Genomic DNA, 17955 nt, shown 5'->3' on the forward strand with positions numbered 1-17955 from the left:
TATAATTTCAGTTTTTTTCATTATAAGATTTAAACTTTATTTTGGGTGTGGATTATTTTCAGCGGAATTGGCTGTCTTTATTTTATCCCTCCCTCTCTAGTGACTCTTGCGTGGAAGATCCACATCTTGGGTAGTCATTATCCCATACGTCACTAGCTCATGGACTCTTGCTAATTACATGAAAGAAAACATAATTTCTTTCTTGTAATTAGCAAGAGTCCATGAGCTAGTGACGTATGGGATATACATTCCTACCAGGAGGGGCAAAGTTTCCCAAACCTCAAAATGCCTACAAATACACCCCTCACCACACCCACAAATCAGTTTTACAAACTTTGCCTCCTATGGAGGTGGTGAAGTAAGTTTGTGCTAGATTCTACGTTGATATGCGCTCCGCAGCAGGTTGGAGCCCGGTTTTCCTCTCAGCGTGCAGTGAATGTCAGAGGGATGTGAGGAGAGTATTGCCTATTTGAATTCAATGATCTCCTTCTATGGGGTCTATTTCATAGGTTCTCTGTTATCGGTCGTAGAGATTCATCTCTTACCTCCCTTTTCAGATCGACGATATACTCTTATATATACCATTACCTCTACTGATTTCCGTTTCAGTACTGGTTTGGCTTTCTACAACTTGTAGATGAGTGTCCTGGGGTAAGTAAGTCTTATTTTATGTGACACTCTAAGCTATGGTTGGGCACTTTTTTATAAAGTTCTAAATATATGTATTCAAACATTTATTTGCCTTGACTCAGGATGTTCAACGTTCCTTATTTCAGACAGTCAGTTTCATATTTGGGATAATGCATATGAATAAATCAATTTTTTTCTTACCTTAAAATTTGACTTTTTTCCCTGTGGGCTGTTAGGCTCGCGGGGGCTGAAAATGCTTCATTTTATTGGGTGATTCTTGGCGCGGACTTTTTTGGCACAAAATTTTTTTCTGTTTCCGGCGTCATACGTGTCGCCGGAAGTTGCGTCATTGTTGACGTTTTTTTGCGCCAAAAGTGTCGCCGTTCCGGATGTGGCGTCATTTTTGGCGCCAAAAGCATTTAGGCGCCAAATAATGTGGGCGTCTTTTTTGGCGCTAAAAAAATATGGGCGTCACTATTGTCTCCACATTATTTAAGTCTCATTATTTATTGCTTCTGGTTGCTAGAAGCTTGTTCACTGGCATTTTTTCCCATTCCTGAAACTGTCATTTAAGGAATTTGATCAATTTTGCTTTATATGTTGCTTTTTCTATTACATATTGCAAGATGTCCCACGTTAACACTGAGTCAGAAGATACTTCTGGAAAATCGCTGCCTGGTGCTGGATCTACCAAAGCTAAGTGTATCTGCTGTAAACTTATGGTATCTGTTCCTCCAGCTGTTGTTTGTACTGATTGTCATGACAAACTTGTTAATGCAGATAATATTTCCTTTAGTACTGTTACATTACCTGTTGCTGTTCCGTCAACATCTAATGCTCAGAGTATTCCTGATAACATAAGAGATTTTGTTTCTAAATCCATTAAGAAGGCTATGTCTGTTATTCCTCCTTCTAGTAAACGTAAAAAGTCTTTTAAAACTTCTCATTTTTCAGATTAATTTTTAAATGAACATCATCATTCTGATTCTGATAATGGTTCTTCTGGTTCAGAGGATTCTGTCTCAGAGGTTGATGCTGATAAATCTTCATATTTATTTAAAATGGAATTTATTCATTCTTTACTTAAAGAAGTCCTAATTGCATTAGAAATAGAGGATTCTAGTCCTCTTGATACTAAATCTATGGTACTTCCTTTAAGGATCCTTTAGATAGGAAGATTGAATCCTTTCTAAGAAAAGCTTACTTGTGTTCAGGTAATCTTCTTAGACCTGCTATATCTTTAGCAGATGTTGCTGCAGCTTCAACTTTTTGGTTAGAAGCTTTAGCGCAACAAGTAACAGATCATAATTCTCATAGCATTATTAATCTTCAACATGCTAATAATTTTATTTGTGATGCCATCTTTGATATCATTAGAGTTGATGTCAGGTATATGTCTCTAGCTATTTTAGCTAGAAGAGCTTTATGACTTAAAACTTGGAATGCTGATATGTCTTCTAAGTCTACTCTGCTTTCCCTTTCTTTCCAGGGTAATAAATTATTTGGTTCTCAGTTGGATTCTATTATCTCAACTGTTACTGGAGGGAAAGGAACTTTTTTACCACAGGATAAAAAATCTAAAGGTAAATTTAGGTCTAATAATCGTTTTCGTTCCTTTCGTCACAACAAGGAACAAAAGCCTGATCCTTCATCCTCAGGAGCGGTATCAGTTTGGAAACCATCTCCAGTCTGGAATAAATCCAAGCCTTTTAGAAAACCAAAGCCAGCTCCTAAGTCCACATGAAGGTGCGGCCCTCATTCCAGCTCAGCTGGTAGGGGGCAGATTACGTTTTTTCAAAGAAATTTGGATCAATTCCGTTCACAATCTTTGGATTCAGAACATTGTTTCAGAAGGGTACAGAATTGGCTTCAAGATAAGGCCTCCTGCAAAGAGATTTTTTCTTTCCCGTGTCCCAGTAAACCCAGCGAAGGCTCAAGCATTTCTGAATTGTGTTTCAGATCTAGAGTTGGCTGGAGTAATTATGCCAGTTCCAGTTCTGGAACAGGGGCTGGGGTTTTATTCAAATCTCTTGATTGTACCAAAGAAGGAGAATTCCTTCAGATCAGTTCTGGATCTAAAAATATTGAATCGTTATGTAAGGATACCAACATTCAAAATGGTAACTGTAAGGACTATCCTGCCTTTTGTTCAGCAAGGGCATTATATGTCTACAATAGATTTACAGGATGCATATCTGAATATTCCGATTCATCCAGATCACTATCAGTTTCTGAGATTCTCTTTCCTAGACAAGCATTACCAGTTTGTGGCTCTACCGTTTGGCCTAGCAACAGCTCCAAGAATTTTTACAAAGGTTCTTGGTGCCCTTCTGTCTGTAATCAGAGAACAGGGTATTGTGGTATTTCCTTATTTGGACGATATCTTGGTACTTGCTCAGTCTTCACATTTAGCAGAATCTCATACGAATCGACTTGTGTTGTTTCTTCAAGATCATGGTTGGAGGATCAATTTACCAAAAAATTCATTGATTCCTCAGACAAGGGTAACCTTTTTTTTTTTTCCAGATAGATTCAGTGTCCATGACTCTGTCTTTGACAGACAAGAGACATCTAAAATTGATATCCGCTTGTCGAAACCTTCAGTCACAATCATTCCCTTCGGTAGCCTTATGCATGGAAATTCTAGGTCTTATGACTGCTGCATCGGACGCGATCCCCTTTGCTCGTTTTCACATGCAATTTCTTCAGCTCTGTATGCTGAACCAGTGGTGCAGGGATTACACAAAGATATCTCAATTAATATCTTTAAAACCGATTGTACGACACTCTCTGATGTGGTGGACAGATCACCATTGTTTAGTTCAGGGGGCTTTTTTTGTTCTTCCGACCTGGACTGTAATTTCAACAGATGCAAGTCTTACAGGTTGGGGAGCTGTTTGGGGGTCTCTGACGGCACAAGGGGTTTGGGAATCTCAGGAGGTGAGATTCCCACCGTAAATCCGTATCTAGGGAGATATATTATAGAGTCTGGAAGACTTATATTTCTTGGTGTCTTTCTCATCATTTTTCCTGGCATTCTTTTAGAATTCCGAGAATTTTACAGTTTCTTCAGGATGGTTTGGATAAAGGTTTGTCTGCAAGTTCCTTGAAAGGACAAATCTCTGCTCTTTCTGTTCTTTTTCACAGAAAGATTGCTAATCTTCCTGATATTCATTGTTTTGTACAAGCTTTGGTTCGTATAAAACCTGTTATTAAGTCAATTTCTCCTCCTTGGAGTTTGAATTTGGTTCTGGGGGTTCTTCAAGCTCCTCCGTTTGAACCTATGCATTCATTGGACATTAAATTACTTTCTTGGAAAGTTTTGTTCCTTTTGGCCATCTCTTCTGCCAGAAGAGTTTCTGAATTATCTGCTAGAGTAATTGTGGTTCCTTCATTATGTCCTAATCCTAAGAATTCTAAGGTGAAATCATTGCATTCTTTGGATGTAGTTAGAGCTTTGAAATATTATGTTGAAGCTACTAAGAATTTCAGAAAGACTTCTAGTCTATTTGTTATCTTTTCCGGTTCTAGGAAAGGTCAGAAGGCCTCTGCCATTTCTTTGGCATCTTGGTTGAAATCTTTAATTCATCATGATTATGTTGAGTCGGGTAAAACTCCGCCTCAAAGGATTACAGCTCATTCTACTAGGTCAGTTTCTACTTCCTGGGCATTTAGGAATGAAGCTTCGGTTGATCAGATTTGCAAAGCAGCAACTTGGTCTTCTTTGCATACTTTTACTAAATTTTACCATTTTGATGTGTTTTCTTCTTCTGAAGCTGTTTTTGGTAGAAAAGTACTTCAGGCAGCTGTTTCAGTTTGAATCTTCTGCTTATATTTTCAGTTTTTTTCTTTTATAAGATTTAAACTTTATTTTTGGGTGTGGATTTTTTTCAGCGGAATTGGCTGTCTTTATTTTATCCCTCCCTCTCTAGTGACTCTTGCGTGGAAGATCCACATCTTGGGTATTCATTATCCCATACGTCACTTGCTCATGGACTCTTGCTAATTACATGAAAGAAAACATAATTTATGTAAGAACTTACCTGATAAATTAATTTCTTTCATATTAGCAAGAGTCCATGAGGCCCACCCTTTTTTGTGGTGGTTATGATTTTTTTGTATAAAGCACAATTATTCCAATTCCTTATATTTATGCTTCGCACTTTTTTCTTATCACCCCACTTCTTGGCTATTCGTTAAACTGATTTGTGGGTGTGGTGAGGGGTGTATTTGTAGGCATTTTGAGGTTTGGGAAACTTTGCCCCTCCTGGTAGGAATGTATATCCCATACGTCACTAGCTCATGGACTCTTGCTAATATGAAAGAAATGAATTTATCAGGTAAGTTCTTACATAAATTATGTTTTATGTAAGAACTTACCTGATAAATTCATTTCTTTCATATTAGCAAGAGTCCATGAGGCCCACCCTTTTTTAGGTGGTTATGATTTTTTTGTATAAAGCACAATTATTCCAATTCCTTATTTTTTATGCTTTCGCACTTTTTTCTTATCACCCCACTTCTTGGCTATTCGTTAAACTGATTTGTGGGTGTGGTGAGGGGTGTATTTATAGGCATTTTGAAGTTTGGAAAACTTTGCCCCTCCTGGTAGGAATGTATATCTCATACGTCACTAGCTCATGGACTCTTGCTAATATGAAAGAAATGAATTTATCAGATAAGTTCTTACATAAATTATGTTATTTTGAACACCCGTACACATGTTATAAAGATAAGCATATTTACTTTAGATAAATACAGACACAAGTATATATTATTTGACTTTATTTACCGGAAGTGTCACAGATTGATACTTCCGGTTTAGCACAGGTGGAACGCAAGCTATGCGTTCCACATAGAAGTTTGCCGCAAATTTTCACTGAGTGGACACAGGTATGAGTTATTTGTTGATTGCATTTATGTATATAAATTTGAATGTTTTTGCCTCATTTTGTTATGCTGATGAAGGGGAGGAAATCCCTGAAAACGTTACATTAAAGAAAGCTTTGTTTTTCACCTTAAGAAAGACCTGTGAGTGCATTTGTTTGCAAGGAGTATATATATATATATATATATATATATATATATATATATATATATATATATATATATATATATAAATAAAGTACACCCTATTTGAATTCTATGTTTTTTCTGTATCAGGACATAACAATTATCTGGTCCTTAGCAGGTCTTAAAATGACAAAATACAAGTAAATACAACCTCAGATGAACAACAACACATGACATATTACACCGTGTCATGATTTATTTAACAAAAATAAAGCCAAAGAAAGAAAATTAATGCTGTCACGGTATCCGTAGTGTTGAAGTTACTTTTATTTTGTAATATTGTGCGCGAACGAAAGTGCTAAATAGAGCCCCACTTTTAATCTGATCCTAAATTGGAACTCAGTGCTCTGGTACAGTACCTTATCTGGTGATGAACCTTTTACCGATAACTATGACCCATCCACTGAGGGTACAATGTGTGCTAAAAAGTAATTGTAACCAATTGTCAATAGCACATATCCAAAAGAAATCTCTTGGATTATTGGAGATAAACAAACAATCAGCTTACCCACCTGAGTCTGTCTTCACAAATCCAGCACACTGAGAAGAGAAGAATAAAAGAAAGGCCTGTGTCATGGACATCTTTGCGGGGTAACGCTCATTCATAGAGCAAACCACAGGAAACCATATCCACTGTGAGTCCTTTCTACTCCTGTCACAGCGTCACAAACGGACCCCAACTGTATTTTTTTTTTGTTTGTTTCTGTGTACCCAGTGCTACAAAACTTGGCAGCTCTTTTTTAAACAACAATAACAATAATAATATGGTCACTGTGAAATGCTTTCTACTGGCAACATTTCTTATCACTAATGTTGACAAATTCTGTCAACATGAATTTTTTTTTTTTTTTTTTTTTTCATAAATGGAAAGAGTCCACAGCTGCATTCATTACTTTTGGGAATTCTGAACCTGGCCACCAGGAGGAGGCAAAGACACCCCAGCCAAAGGCTTAAATACTCCTCCCACTCCCCTCATTCCCCAGTCATTCTTTGCCTTTCGTCCCAGGAGGTTGGCTGAGAAGTGTCAGAAGTTTTCGATAGTTTCTTATGGAGGGTAGTACTCTTCGGCATGGGACTGGAATTTTAAGTAGTCCTGTCAGCCTCTCAGTGAGAGCATGGGTGAAAGTTAGAGTCCGGAGATGCATGGAGAGTCTTTCTTCAAAACCATCTTGACTCATATTGACGAGTTTCTCTGCCTGCTTTTTTTCCTCTCAAGTCCATGGCAGAAGGGATGCTACTATCTGTCACACTTGAAGGGCCGTGTTCCTGTTCCACGGCGTAGATTCCAGTAATATTGTTTCATTTTTCTTTCATCATGGATGTATTGTAATTACAGCTGTTTATCCGAGAGGGGCTACAACCTTTCTGGGATAACTTTAACATAGGGTCTCTGTGAGGCTCCTTTTTGTATCTAGGAATCAAGGGTTAATATCTCCTGAGAGGGGTTATTGAACAGGGGGTTTATAATCATGTTTGTTATGTGATTCTGTCTGCTACTGTGTAGTGTTGCTTCAGCTCATGGCTATTTTGGAACATAACGGCCTATGTCTAGTGACGCGGCCTTTACAGTTGGGCGTGCTTTTGCATGGATTGCACGTTTTACCTTGTGACTCCATTTCCGCATTCCTGACCGTGTGGCGACGGAGAAATCCTGGTCCGCTGTTGTCTGGTTCTCTGGAGGTGGTGAGTGCCCCAGCCATTGGGGGTGTAAGGTGCCGTTTAAATTTTTCTTATTGGTCCATTTTTTATTCAGTGTCCCAGTTATGGAGGATTCTGATTTTTTGGAGACGGATGTCTCTGATTCACACGCTACTTCTTGTGAAGAATATGAATTGGCCCGTTTGATACATGTCCATAACTTATGTTCCGAATAACATTTTAGAGTGCTCTGTTCCTCGGGATCGGGGAATCAGGTGCCCACTGAGCCTTCTGCCTCTGGGGATTCTATTTCCATCGAGACGAGTTCCCTTCCACCAACTCTTACTATGCATGCAGGTAATCCAAACACTACTTATCCTTCTATGGAGTGTGGTCTGTTCTCTGGAGGTGGTGAGTGCCCCAGCCTTTGGGGGTTTAAGGTGCCGTTTAGATTTTTCTTAATGGTCCATTTTTTATTCAGTGTCCCAGTTATGGAGGATTCTGATTTTTTGGAGATTGATGTCTCTGATTCAGACTCTACTTCTTGTGAAGAATATGAATTGGCCTGTTTGATACATGCCCATAAGTTATGTTCTGAATTCCATTTTAGAGTGCTCTGTTCCTCGGGATCAGGGAATCAGGTGCCCACTGAGCCATCCGCCTCTGGGGATTCTATTTCCCACGAGACGAGTTCCCTACCACCAACTATTTCTACACATGCAGGTAACCCAAACACTACTTATCCTTCTATGGAGTGTGGTCTGTTCCCACCAGAGGTTACGACACGGTTTCACATGGCCATATCTTCACCTCCCGGGAGTGTGCTTACGATATTGTTCGTGTTTTGTTAACCGGGGCTCGTCAGGGGTGGGATCGCCTGGTCCTGTTCAAACCGCCGGGGGAGCGACTGCCCCTGAGGCCTCATGGGGTCAACCTTCGGGGCCGGTGTTTTCTTTTGTCCCGGCGGAGGTATGTTGCGCCTTTCGTTATAGACTGGCGCGCCTTCGTATTCTACTAAGGCACGTTTTTGGCGCTGCTGGATCCCACTCTTAATGGGTCTGGGGATTCTCAGTCTTATTCTTCAACTGGCTTGCATGCATAGACATAAGGGGATAAAGTAATCTTATTATAGTCTTTATTTGTGTATCCTGTTCCAGTTCCGAGCTTGTAAGTCTTGGACCCCTGTTGGGCTGGTCCTGTGGGGCTGTCTGTTCTTCCTGGGCGATAACCTAAGGGTTGCCTTATATTTTATCTTCATCCGGTGAGGATGATTTTTTTTTGGTCTGAAGCTCAGGTTGTGGTGTGATGTTTCCTTCGGGAACTTTCTTCTCTGGAATTGATACTGGCGATTTTGTGGTCACACTGTTTACAAAAGTCTGTCTGACTGTTCTTTATCCCTCCATCTCGGGGGAGACTCTATGTGTCCTTGACAGTGCTGGGGCCCTTGGTTTCAGGCTGACTGGGTACAAATCCTTCTGTCTTTGAGGCCTTTTTATGTCTGGTTGGTCCGGTGAGGGCACCTAGTGATCACAATATGATTTGTGTTGTTTTCTTGTTTTATTTTACAAGTTTCAATTAGCATCCTGAGAGGACTTGAGGGTCCGTGGTTGCTTAGGGGCATGGGGGATTAGTTCAGTCCTCATTCGCCTTTCAATCTAGTGGGCCGGGATTCAGTTGAGATCCGCGGCATCATGATCAGTCGTTTCCGCTTTTTCCGGGAACTAGAGTGTTCCTTCCTGTTGTGGGTTGGAGGCTTGGAGGATTTAGGTCCTTCATATCGCCGTTCTTACGGTTTTGCCTTTCATGGTCTCTTTGGAAGAGTCCTTTTAGGAGTTGTTCCTTTTAGAGGTTCTCTTCGTTTGGGTCGAGACTTTCTGGACTTCGTCTGTTTTTTCTGGCAGCTTTGGCCGCTTAATTAGGAAGTGAAGGCCATGAGGCTCTGTCTTCCTTCGGGAGTTAGTCATCTCCATATCAGGGGCGATAGGAGGTGTTGTCTCTTTTTCCAAGCTTTTTGCTTAGGGGATGTTTTTCTGCCTGGGTTCGGGATGCTTTGCATTCTTCTCCCTTGGGTGTGGTCCTCTGGAACGTTAATCTGAAAGGATTATGGAGATTAGCTTTTCTTCTACTCTCTTTCGGGTGACTCTTTTCTCGTTCTCTTTTCCCTTAGTGTTTCCCTTGGGGCCTTTGGGCTCTAGAGAAATTGCGTGACTTTGTCTTGGCCTAGCACCTTGTTGGGGGGGGGGGGGTGTTGACCTCTGGCTAAGTGTGTTCTCTTCCCTTTGGGCTGGGAATTACAAGTGGGTCCTGTACCCGTTCTTCCTGTACCCGTTCTCCGGGTTTCCCAGTTCTCATCACCTGTGAGGTCTGATTGCTTCAGACGGGGTCTCTTGTTTTTCCTGGGGGTTTCGTTCGTTCTAGGACGAGTCCCGGGTTCTTGTCTTGGATCCTTCTTGGATATCTGGAGACTTATGATCCTGTGGACTGGTTCGGGACGACCCAGTTTTTTCAGGTACCCTATGTTTCGACATAGGGACTAGCTCATTGGGCTTGCAAGCAGGAAGGCCAGTGTTCACATCTACCTTCGGGTACTGGTTATCCACTTTAAGGCCTGACTTGTCCTTCGGATGGAGTGTGCTCCTCTTCATGGGGAGTTTTTTCTCTGTTGGGTCAACAGTGGTGTCTGGATGATTTTTTCATTCGGTCCGTGTTTTGATCATACTATGGCTTCATGTCTTGTGGACATGTATGCTGTTCTTATCTGTGCCCTTCCCTTTTGAGGGGATAGTTTGTCTTCCTTATGAGCTGGGGTTCCTTGCCCTGGAGGGTCTTTGTCCTGCCCTGTGTGTAGGAGGTTGGATCAGGTGGTTTATCTCTGTAAGGGGCAACATCTGCTGCTCTGTGGGCTCTGTTCCACCTGTTGACATTTGATCTCTCTACGAAGAGACTGTCTAAGAGAGCTATGGCATGTCTTCCTTCGGATCTGTTACACTTTTCTCTGTTCCAGGTCCCAGGGGGTTCTCCTTGGGGTGTGCCTTATTTTGAAGGAGCGGATTGGGTTGGCACCCGAGCTCTGTTGGGGTAAGTGAGTTCCTCCTTTTTTTGCTTTCCATTCCCTGGGGTCTTGTGGTTGGGGTCTTTCTGTCCCCCCTGTTTATCAGAAATGTCTGTCGCTTGGGCTGGTCCGATCTGAGATCTGTTGCTCTGCTAAATTCGTCCTCGGAGCATTCGAGGTACGGTAAGCCTCTTGAGGTTTCTCCTTTCTCCATGTTCAGGATTTGTGGGAAGGACTGGCGGCTCTTAGATAGCCTGCGACGTTATCCACTGGTTAGTGGATACTTAGCAATCTGAAGGATACTATCTTCAGCTGCTTTCTGCTTGCCCTGCAGTATTTAAGTTTCAGAGTCATTTTTAGATGACTGCAGCGTGCAGTGTTTTTGCTTCAGGTGTTGTTCATCGGACCTTTCTGAGCTTGCTGCACAAGGTTTCATTCCTGAATATTTCGGTATTCTGAGCTACCTTTTGCGACTTGGGGACCTTTGTCTTCAGTTGCTTTTTAGAGTGCAGTTGCTCTGTGTTGGGGGAAAATCTTCTCTGTTTCAGACTCCCGGCCTTATCCCGTGGTTTCTGTTTTTCTGGGGTCTGGGCGTTGCCTCCCCTTGTTCTTTGAGACTGGTGTGTCTCTGTTGGTCTGGAGTTCCTTATGCTAGCTGGACAGCTAGCTCAGCATACTAATGCACTGTGGCCACTCTGCACTGTAGCAACCCGGGTGTTGCAAGTCGATCCCCGGCGAGGTCTACTCAGCCTTCCTCCTTTCGAGGTTTATATGATGAGTAGCGCCTTGAGTCTCTTAAGGGGGATTAGCTGCGCTTTACAAGTACATTCATATTTTCTCTGTCTCTTTCCTTCTCTGTGGAAGATTACGGTAGCTTGTTCCCTTTCTTTAGTAACGGGCGTGTTGTTGGAGACCGACTGTGCTGGGCGACGGTGACTCAGTCGAGTCTAGTTCCTGCGGTCTCTAGCAAGGCTTGTGGACTATCTGTGGGTCACTGTCCTTGGGTCTTTTCCTCTTTTTCAAAGTTGTTCTCGGCTTCGGACGTAGCGGGATTTTGTTGGCTAAGGTTTTTCAGGCCTGGTGCCCTTTAGAATGGGCCGCCTCTTGTACCCTCCCGTTTTTGCATTCAGTGTCCTCTATAGCTTGGGTATTGTTTTCCCAAAAGTAATTAATGCAGCTGTGGACTCTTTCCATTTATGAAGAAAAACATAAATTATGCTTACCTGATAATTTTCTTTTCTTCAGATGGAAAGAGTCCACAGCTTCCCGTCCGTGTTTTTATGCGGGGCAGCCGTAAATTTTGTTCTTCTGGCACCTTTTCACAAGATATTCCTTGTTCCTCGGCAGAATGACTGGGGGATAAGGGGAGTGGGAGGAGTATTTAAGCCTTTGGCTGGGGTGTCTTTGCCTCCTCCTGGTGGCCAGGTTCTGAATTCCCAAAAGTAATGAATGCAGCTGTGGACTCTTTCCATCTGAAGAAAAGAAAATGATCAGGTAAACATAATTTATGTTTTTGCAAACTGTTTTTAGAGGGCAAAAACAAAAGGAATATTTTTACCCATATAAGTACAGAGCTTCTGTTTTGGGGCCACTGGAGTATCAGAATTTAAAACACACCTATGGCCTTGGGATTTATAACTCGTAAAGCTGGTTGTGTTCTTTTGTTTTTTAAATCCAGGACAGCAGTTTAATCGTATGCACTTTAAAATTATTTTTTACCCCACAGGCATTGTTTGCCTAACAGTGTGTTGACCATTTCTATATAATATATCATGACTGATAAAAATCTTAATAAAATGCACTTAAACATGAACATGAAACCCAAAAAAGTTTTTATTCAAGATTCAGATAGAGCATGCAATTTTAAGCAACTTTTCAATTTACTTCTATTGTCTAATTTGCTTTGCTCACTTAGCCTACCTTGATGTGTTTTTCAACAAGGATACCAAGGAGCCTTAAAGCATTACTGGGAGATAGCAACTAATTGGTGGGTGAAAATATATGCCTCTTGTCATTGGTTAACCGGATATTTTTAACTAGCTCATGCTAGTACACTGCTGTTCCTTCAACAAATGATTTTAAAAGAATGAAGCAAATTTGTTAATAGGGGTGAATTTGAAAGTTGTTTAAAATTGTATGCTTTATCATGTTTTGGGTTTCATGTCCCTTTAAAGCTTTGCACATGCTTTTGAGTACATCTGTGCAATACAATGTATGTATTTTGTCAGTAATATACTAACAATACCATTTTTTTTTACTAGACTTTCAGAATCAAGTTCAAAGATTCCTGAGGAAAGGGCAACAAAAGTTTCTTCCAGAGTAGAAAAAGAATTGTTTTCATTTTACCGGGACACTGATTTGAAATATAAAAACAAGTATAGAAGCTTAATGTTTAACCTTAAAGATCCTAAAAACAACGTAAGTTCTTTTAGAATGTGTTAACATGTTTAATATATTTATTTTTAGCAGGATTTCCCACAGTGGTTTGTGCATATGTGCTACTGCCACTGCAGGCAGAGATTCTGGGTTAGGACATGCAAATGATTAAAAATAAACCTTTAGCTCTCTAATCAACTGTAATAAAATGGCTAACCAAAAGTGAGACATTCTCAACTAATATTATGTTCAGTGCATTTTATTTATTTGCACCTTCCCCCCTCTTGAATTTTTTTTGTGGATGCCCTTTATATTGTGTGCTGTAAATGTTCTTTATAATGATTTTAATCATATAGTTCTTCACATCTTTTATTGTGACTTTTTGGAGTTAAAGGAAGGGGTGTTTAACGCTAAATCCTCACAATAAAGGCGTATGGGTGTGTATGTGTATTTGTGGAAGGACATTTCTGATATATGTTGTGTTTTAAAATAGCTCTACACGTGTGTAAGGGAAACCCTGAATAAAAATAGAAGTCTCATTTGCATGTTCACCCCCTATTTGCAGGGGTTAAAAACTAAGGCCTAGATTTAGAGTTGGGCGGTAGCCGTCAAAACCAGCGTTAGAGGCTCCTAACGCTGGTTTTGGGCTACCGCCGGTATTTAGAGTCAGTCATTAAAGGGTCTAACGCTTACTTTACAGCCGCGACTTTTCCATACCGCAGATCCCCTTACGTCATTTGCGTATCCTATCTTTTCAGTGGGATCTTTCTAACGCCGGTATTTAGAGTCGTGGCTGAAGTGAGCGTTAGAAATCTGACGACAAAACTCCAGCCGCAGAAAAAAAGTCAGTAGTTAAGAGCTTTCTGGGCTAACGCCGGTTTATAAAGCTCTTAACTACTGTGCTCTAAAGTACACTAACACCCATAAACTACCTATGTACCCCTAAACCGAGGTCTCCCCACATCGCCGCCACTCAATTACATTTTTTTAACCCCTGATCTGCCGACCGCCACCTACGTTATACTTATGTACCACTAATCTGCTGCCCCTAACACCGCCGACCCCTATATTATATTTATTAACCCCTAACCTGCCCCCCACAACGTCGCCGCCAGCTACCTACAATAATTAACCCCTAATCTGCCGACCGCAAAGCGCCGCCACCTACGTTATACTTATGTACCCCTAATCTGCTGCCCCTAACACCGCCGACCCCTATATTATATTTATTAACCCCTAATCTGCCCCCCTCAACGTCGCCTCCACCTGCCTACACTTATTAACCCCTAATCTGCCGAGCGGACCGCACCGCTACTATAATAAAGTTATTAACCCCTAATCCGTCTCACTCCCGCCTCAATAACCCTATAATAAATAGTATTAACCCCTAATCTGCCCTTCCTAACATCGCCGACACCTAACTTCAATTATTAACCCCTAATCTGCCGACCGAATCTCGCCGCTACTGTAATAAATGGATTAAATCCTAAAGCTAAGTCTAACCCTAACACTAACACCCCCCTAAGTTAAATATAATTTAAATCTAACGAAATAAATTAACTCTTATTAAATAAATTATTCCTATTTAAAGCTAAATACTTACCTGTAAAATAAACCCTAATATAGCTACAATATAAATTATAATTATATTATAGCTATTTTAGGATTTATATTTATTTTACAGGTAACTTTGTATTTATTTTAACCAGGTACAATAGCTATTAAATAGTTGAGAAATATTTAATAGCTAAAATAGTTAAAATAATTCCAAAATTACCTGTAAAATAAATCCTAACCTAAGTTACAATTAAACCTAACACTACACGATCAATAAATTAATTAAATAAAATACCTACAATTATCTACAATTAAACCTAACACTACACTATCAATAAATTAATTAAATACAATATCTACAAATAAATACAATAAAATAAACTAACTAAAAATAAAAAAAATATTTACAAACATTAGAAAAATATTACAATTTTAAACTAATTACACCTACTCTAAGCCCCCTAATAAAATAACAAAGCCCCCCAAAATAAAAAAATACCCTACCCTATTCTAAATTTAAAAAGTTCAAAGCTCTTTTACCTTACCAGCCCTGAACAGGGCCCTTTACGGGGCATGCCCCAAAGAATTCAGCTCTTTTGCCTGTAAAAAAAAACACATACAATACCCCCCCCCCAACATTACAACCCACCACCCACATACCCCTAATCTAACCCAAACCCCCCTTAAATAAACCTAACACTAAGCACCTGAAGATCTTCCTACCTTATCTTCACCATACCAGGTTCACCGATCCATCCTCGGAAGTGTTGATCCAAGCCTCGGAAGTGTTGATCCAAGCCCAAGCGGGGGGCTGAAGAGTGACATCCATCCTCGGGCTGAAGTCTGGATCCAAGCGGCGGCTGAAGAACTCCATCATCGGGCTGAAGTCGGAAGTCCATCATCGGGATGAAGTCTTCTATCAAGCCTCATCTTCAATCTTCTTTCTTCTGGAGCGGAGCGGAGCCATCTTCTTTCCAACCGACGCGGATCCAACCTCTTCAACCGACGCCTACTCGCCGATGACGGTTCCTTTAAATGACGTCATCCAAGATGGCGTCCCTCGAATTCCGATTGGCTGATAGGATTCTATCAGCCAATCGGAATTAAGGTAGGAATATTCTGATTGGCTGATGGAATCAGCCAATCAGATTCAAGTTCAATCCGATTGGCTGATCCAATCAGCCAATCAGATTGAGCTTGCATTCTATTGGCTGATCGGAACAGCCAATAGAATGCGAGCTCAATCTGATTGGCTGATTGGATCAGCCAATCGGATTGAACTTGATTCTGATTGGCTGATTCCATCAGCCAATCAGAATTTTCCTACCTTAATTCCGATTGGCTGATAGAATCCTATCAGCCAATCTGAATTCGAGGGACGCCATCTTGGATGACGTCATTTAAAGGAACCGTCATTCGGCGAGTAGGCGTCGGTTGAAGAGGTTGGATCCGCGTCGGTTGGAAAGAAGATGGCTCCGCTCCGCTCCAGAAGAAAGAAGATTGAAGATGAGGCTTGATAGAAGACTTCATCCCGATGATGGACTTCCGACTTCAGCCCGATGATGGAGTTCTTCAGCCTGCCGCTTGGATCCAGACTTCAGCCCGAGGATGGACGTCACTCTTCAGCCCCCCGCTTGGGCTTGGATCAACACTTCCGAGGCTTGGATCAAGACTTCCGAGGACGGATCGGTGAACCTGGTATGATGAAGATAAGGTAGGAAGATCTTCAGGGGCTTAGTGTTAGATTTATTTAAGGGGGGTTTGGGTTAGATTAGGGGTATGTGGGTGGTGGGTTGTAATGTTGGGGTGGGGGGGTATTGTATGTGTTTTTTTTACAGGCAAAAGAGCTGAATTCTTTGGGGCATGCCCCGCAAAGGGCCCTGTTCAGGGCTGGTAAGGTAAAAGAGCTTTGAACTTTTTTAATTTAGAATAGGGTAGGGCATTTTTTTATTTTGGGGGGCTTTGTTATTTTATTAGGGGGCTTAGAGTAGGTGTCATTAGTTTAAAATTGTTGTAATATTTTTCTAATGTTTGTAAATATTTTTTTATTTTTTGTAACTTAGTTCTTTTTTATTTTTTGTACTTTAGTTAGTTTATTTCATTGTATTTATTTGTAGATATTGTATTTAATTAATTTATTGATAGTGTAGTGATAGGTTTAATTGTAGGTATTTTATTTAATTAATTTATTGATCATGTAGTGTTAGGTTTAATTGTAACTTAGGTTAGGATTTATTTTACAGGTAATTTTGGAATTATTTTAACTATTTTAGCTATTAAATAGTTCTTAACTATTTAATAGCTATTGTACCTGGTTAAAATAAATACAAAGTTACCTGTAAAATAAATATAAATCCTAAAATAGCTATAATATAATTATAATTTATATTGTAGCTATATTAGGGTTTATTTTACAGGTAAGTATTTAGCTTTAAATAGGAATAATTTATTTAATAAGAGTTAGTTTATTTTGTTAGATTTAAATTATATTTAACTTAGGGGGGTGTTAGGGTTAGGGTTAGAATTAGCTTTAGGGGTTAATACATTTATTAGAATAGCGGTGAGCTCCAGTCGGCAGATTAGGGGTTAATGTTTGAAGTTAGGTGTCGGCGATGTTAGGGAGGGCAGATTAGGGGTTAATACTATTTATTATAGGGTTATTGAGGCGGGAGTGAGGCGGATTAGGGGTTAATAACTTTATTATAATAGCGGCGCGGTCCGGTCGGCAGATTAGGGGTTAATAAGTGTAGGCAGGTGGAGGCGATGCTGTGGGGGGCAGATTAGGGGTTAATTAATATAATATAGGGGTCGGCGGTGTTAGGGGCAGCAGATTAGGGGTACATAGGGATAATGTAAGTAGCGGCGGTTTACGGAGCGGCAGATTAGGGGTTAAAAAAATATGCAGGTGTCAGCGATAGCGGGGGCGGCAGATTAGAGGTTAATAAGTGTAAGGTTAGGGGTGTTTAGACTCGGGGTACATGTTAGGGTGTTAGGTGCAGACATAGGAAGTGTTTCCCCATAGAAAACAATGGAGCTGAACGCGGCTTTTTTGCAGGTGTTAGGTTTTTTTTCAGCTCAAACAGCCCCATTGTTTTCTATGGGGGAATCCTGCACGAGCACGTTTTTGAAGCTGGCCGCGTCTGTAAGCACCGCTGGTATCGAGAGTTGCAGTGGCGTTAAATTATGCTCTACGCTCCCTTTTTGGAGCCTAACGCACTGAAAACCCAGCCATTCTGTGAACTCTAAATACCAGCGGTATTTAAAAGGTGCGTGGGAAAAAAAGCATGCGTAGCTAACGCACCCCTTTGGCCGCAGAACTCTAAATCTAGGCGCTAGTGTTGTGAAAATACGTGGGAGTGCGGTTTTCTGGATTTATCTGTGTATGTAATTGTGCTTCACAACTGAAAAAAATTACTAAACCCTATTTTTAGTTTATGCAAAAATTAATGCATTTTCCAATATTTTTTCCAGGTATTATACAAGAGAGTTTTGAAAGGAGAAATCACTCCTGAGCATTTAATCAAGATGAGCCCAGAGGAGTTAGCTTCCAGAGAACTTGCGGCTTGGAGACAGAGAGAAAACAGACATGTAATATATAGTTATTATTAAAAAATAGCTTACATCTAATT

The 17955-nt window shown here is 40.6% G+C and overlaps 1 protein-coding gene across 4 annotated transcripts in view; it reads left to right on the plus strand.

Moving 5' to 3' along the window:
• The window catches only part of PHF3 (PHD finger protein 3), a 588626-nt gene that overhangs the window by 338224 nt on the left and 232447 nt on the right, over positions 1–17955 (plus strand). For all 4 annotated transcript variants that reach the window (XM_053710410.1, XM_053710412.1, XM_053710411.1 and 1 more), the window contains exons 9-10: positions 12655–12811; positions 17798–17914. In XM_053710410.1, the coding sequence (XP_053566385.1) occupies positions 12655–12811; positions 17798–17914 (274 nt within the window). The remainder of the gene's footprint in view (positions 1–12654; positions 12812–17797; positions 17915–17955) is intronic.

Source organism: Bombina bombina, chromosome 4, assembly GCF_027579735.1.
Source record: "Bombina bombina isolate aBomBom1 chromosome 4, aBomBom1.pri, whole genome shotgun sequence".
Classification (NCBI taxonomy): Eukaryota; Metazoa; Chordata; class Amphibia; order Anura; family Bombinatoridae; genus Bombina; species Bombina bombina.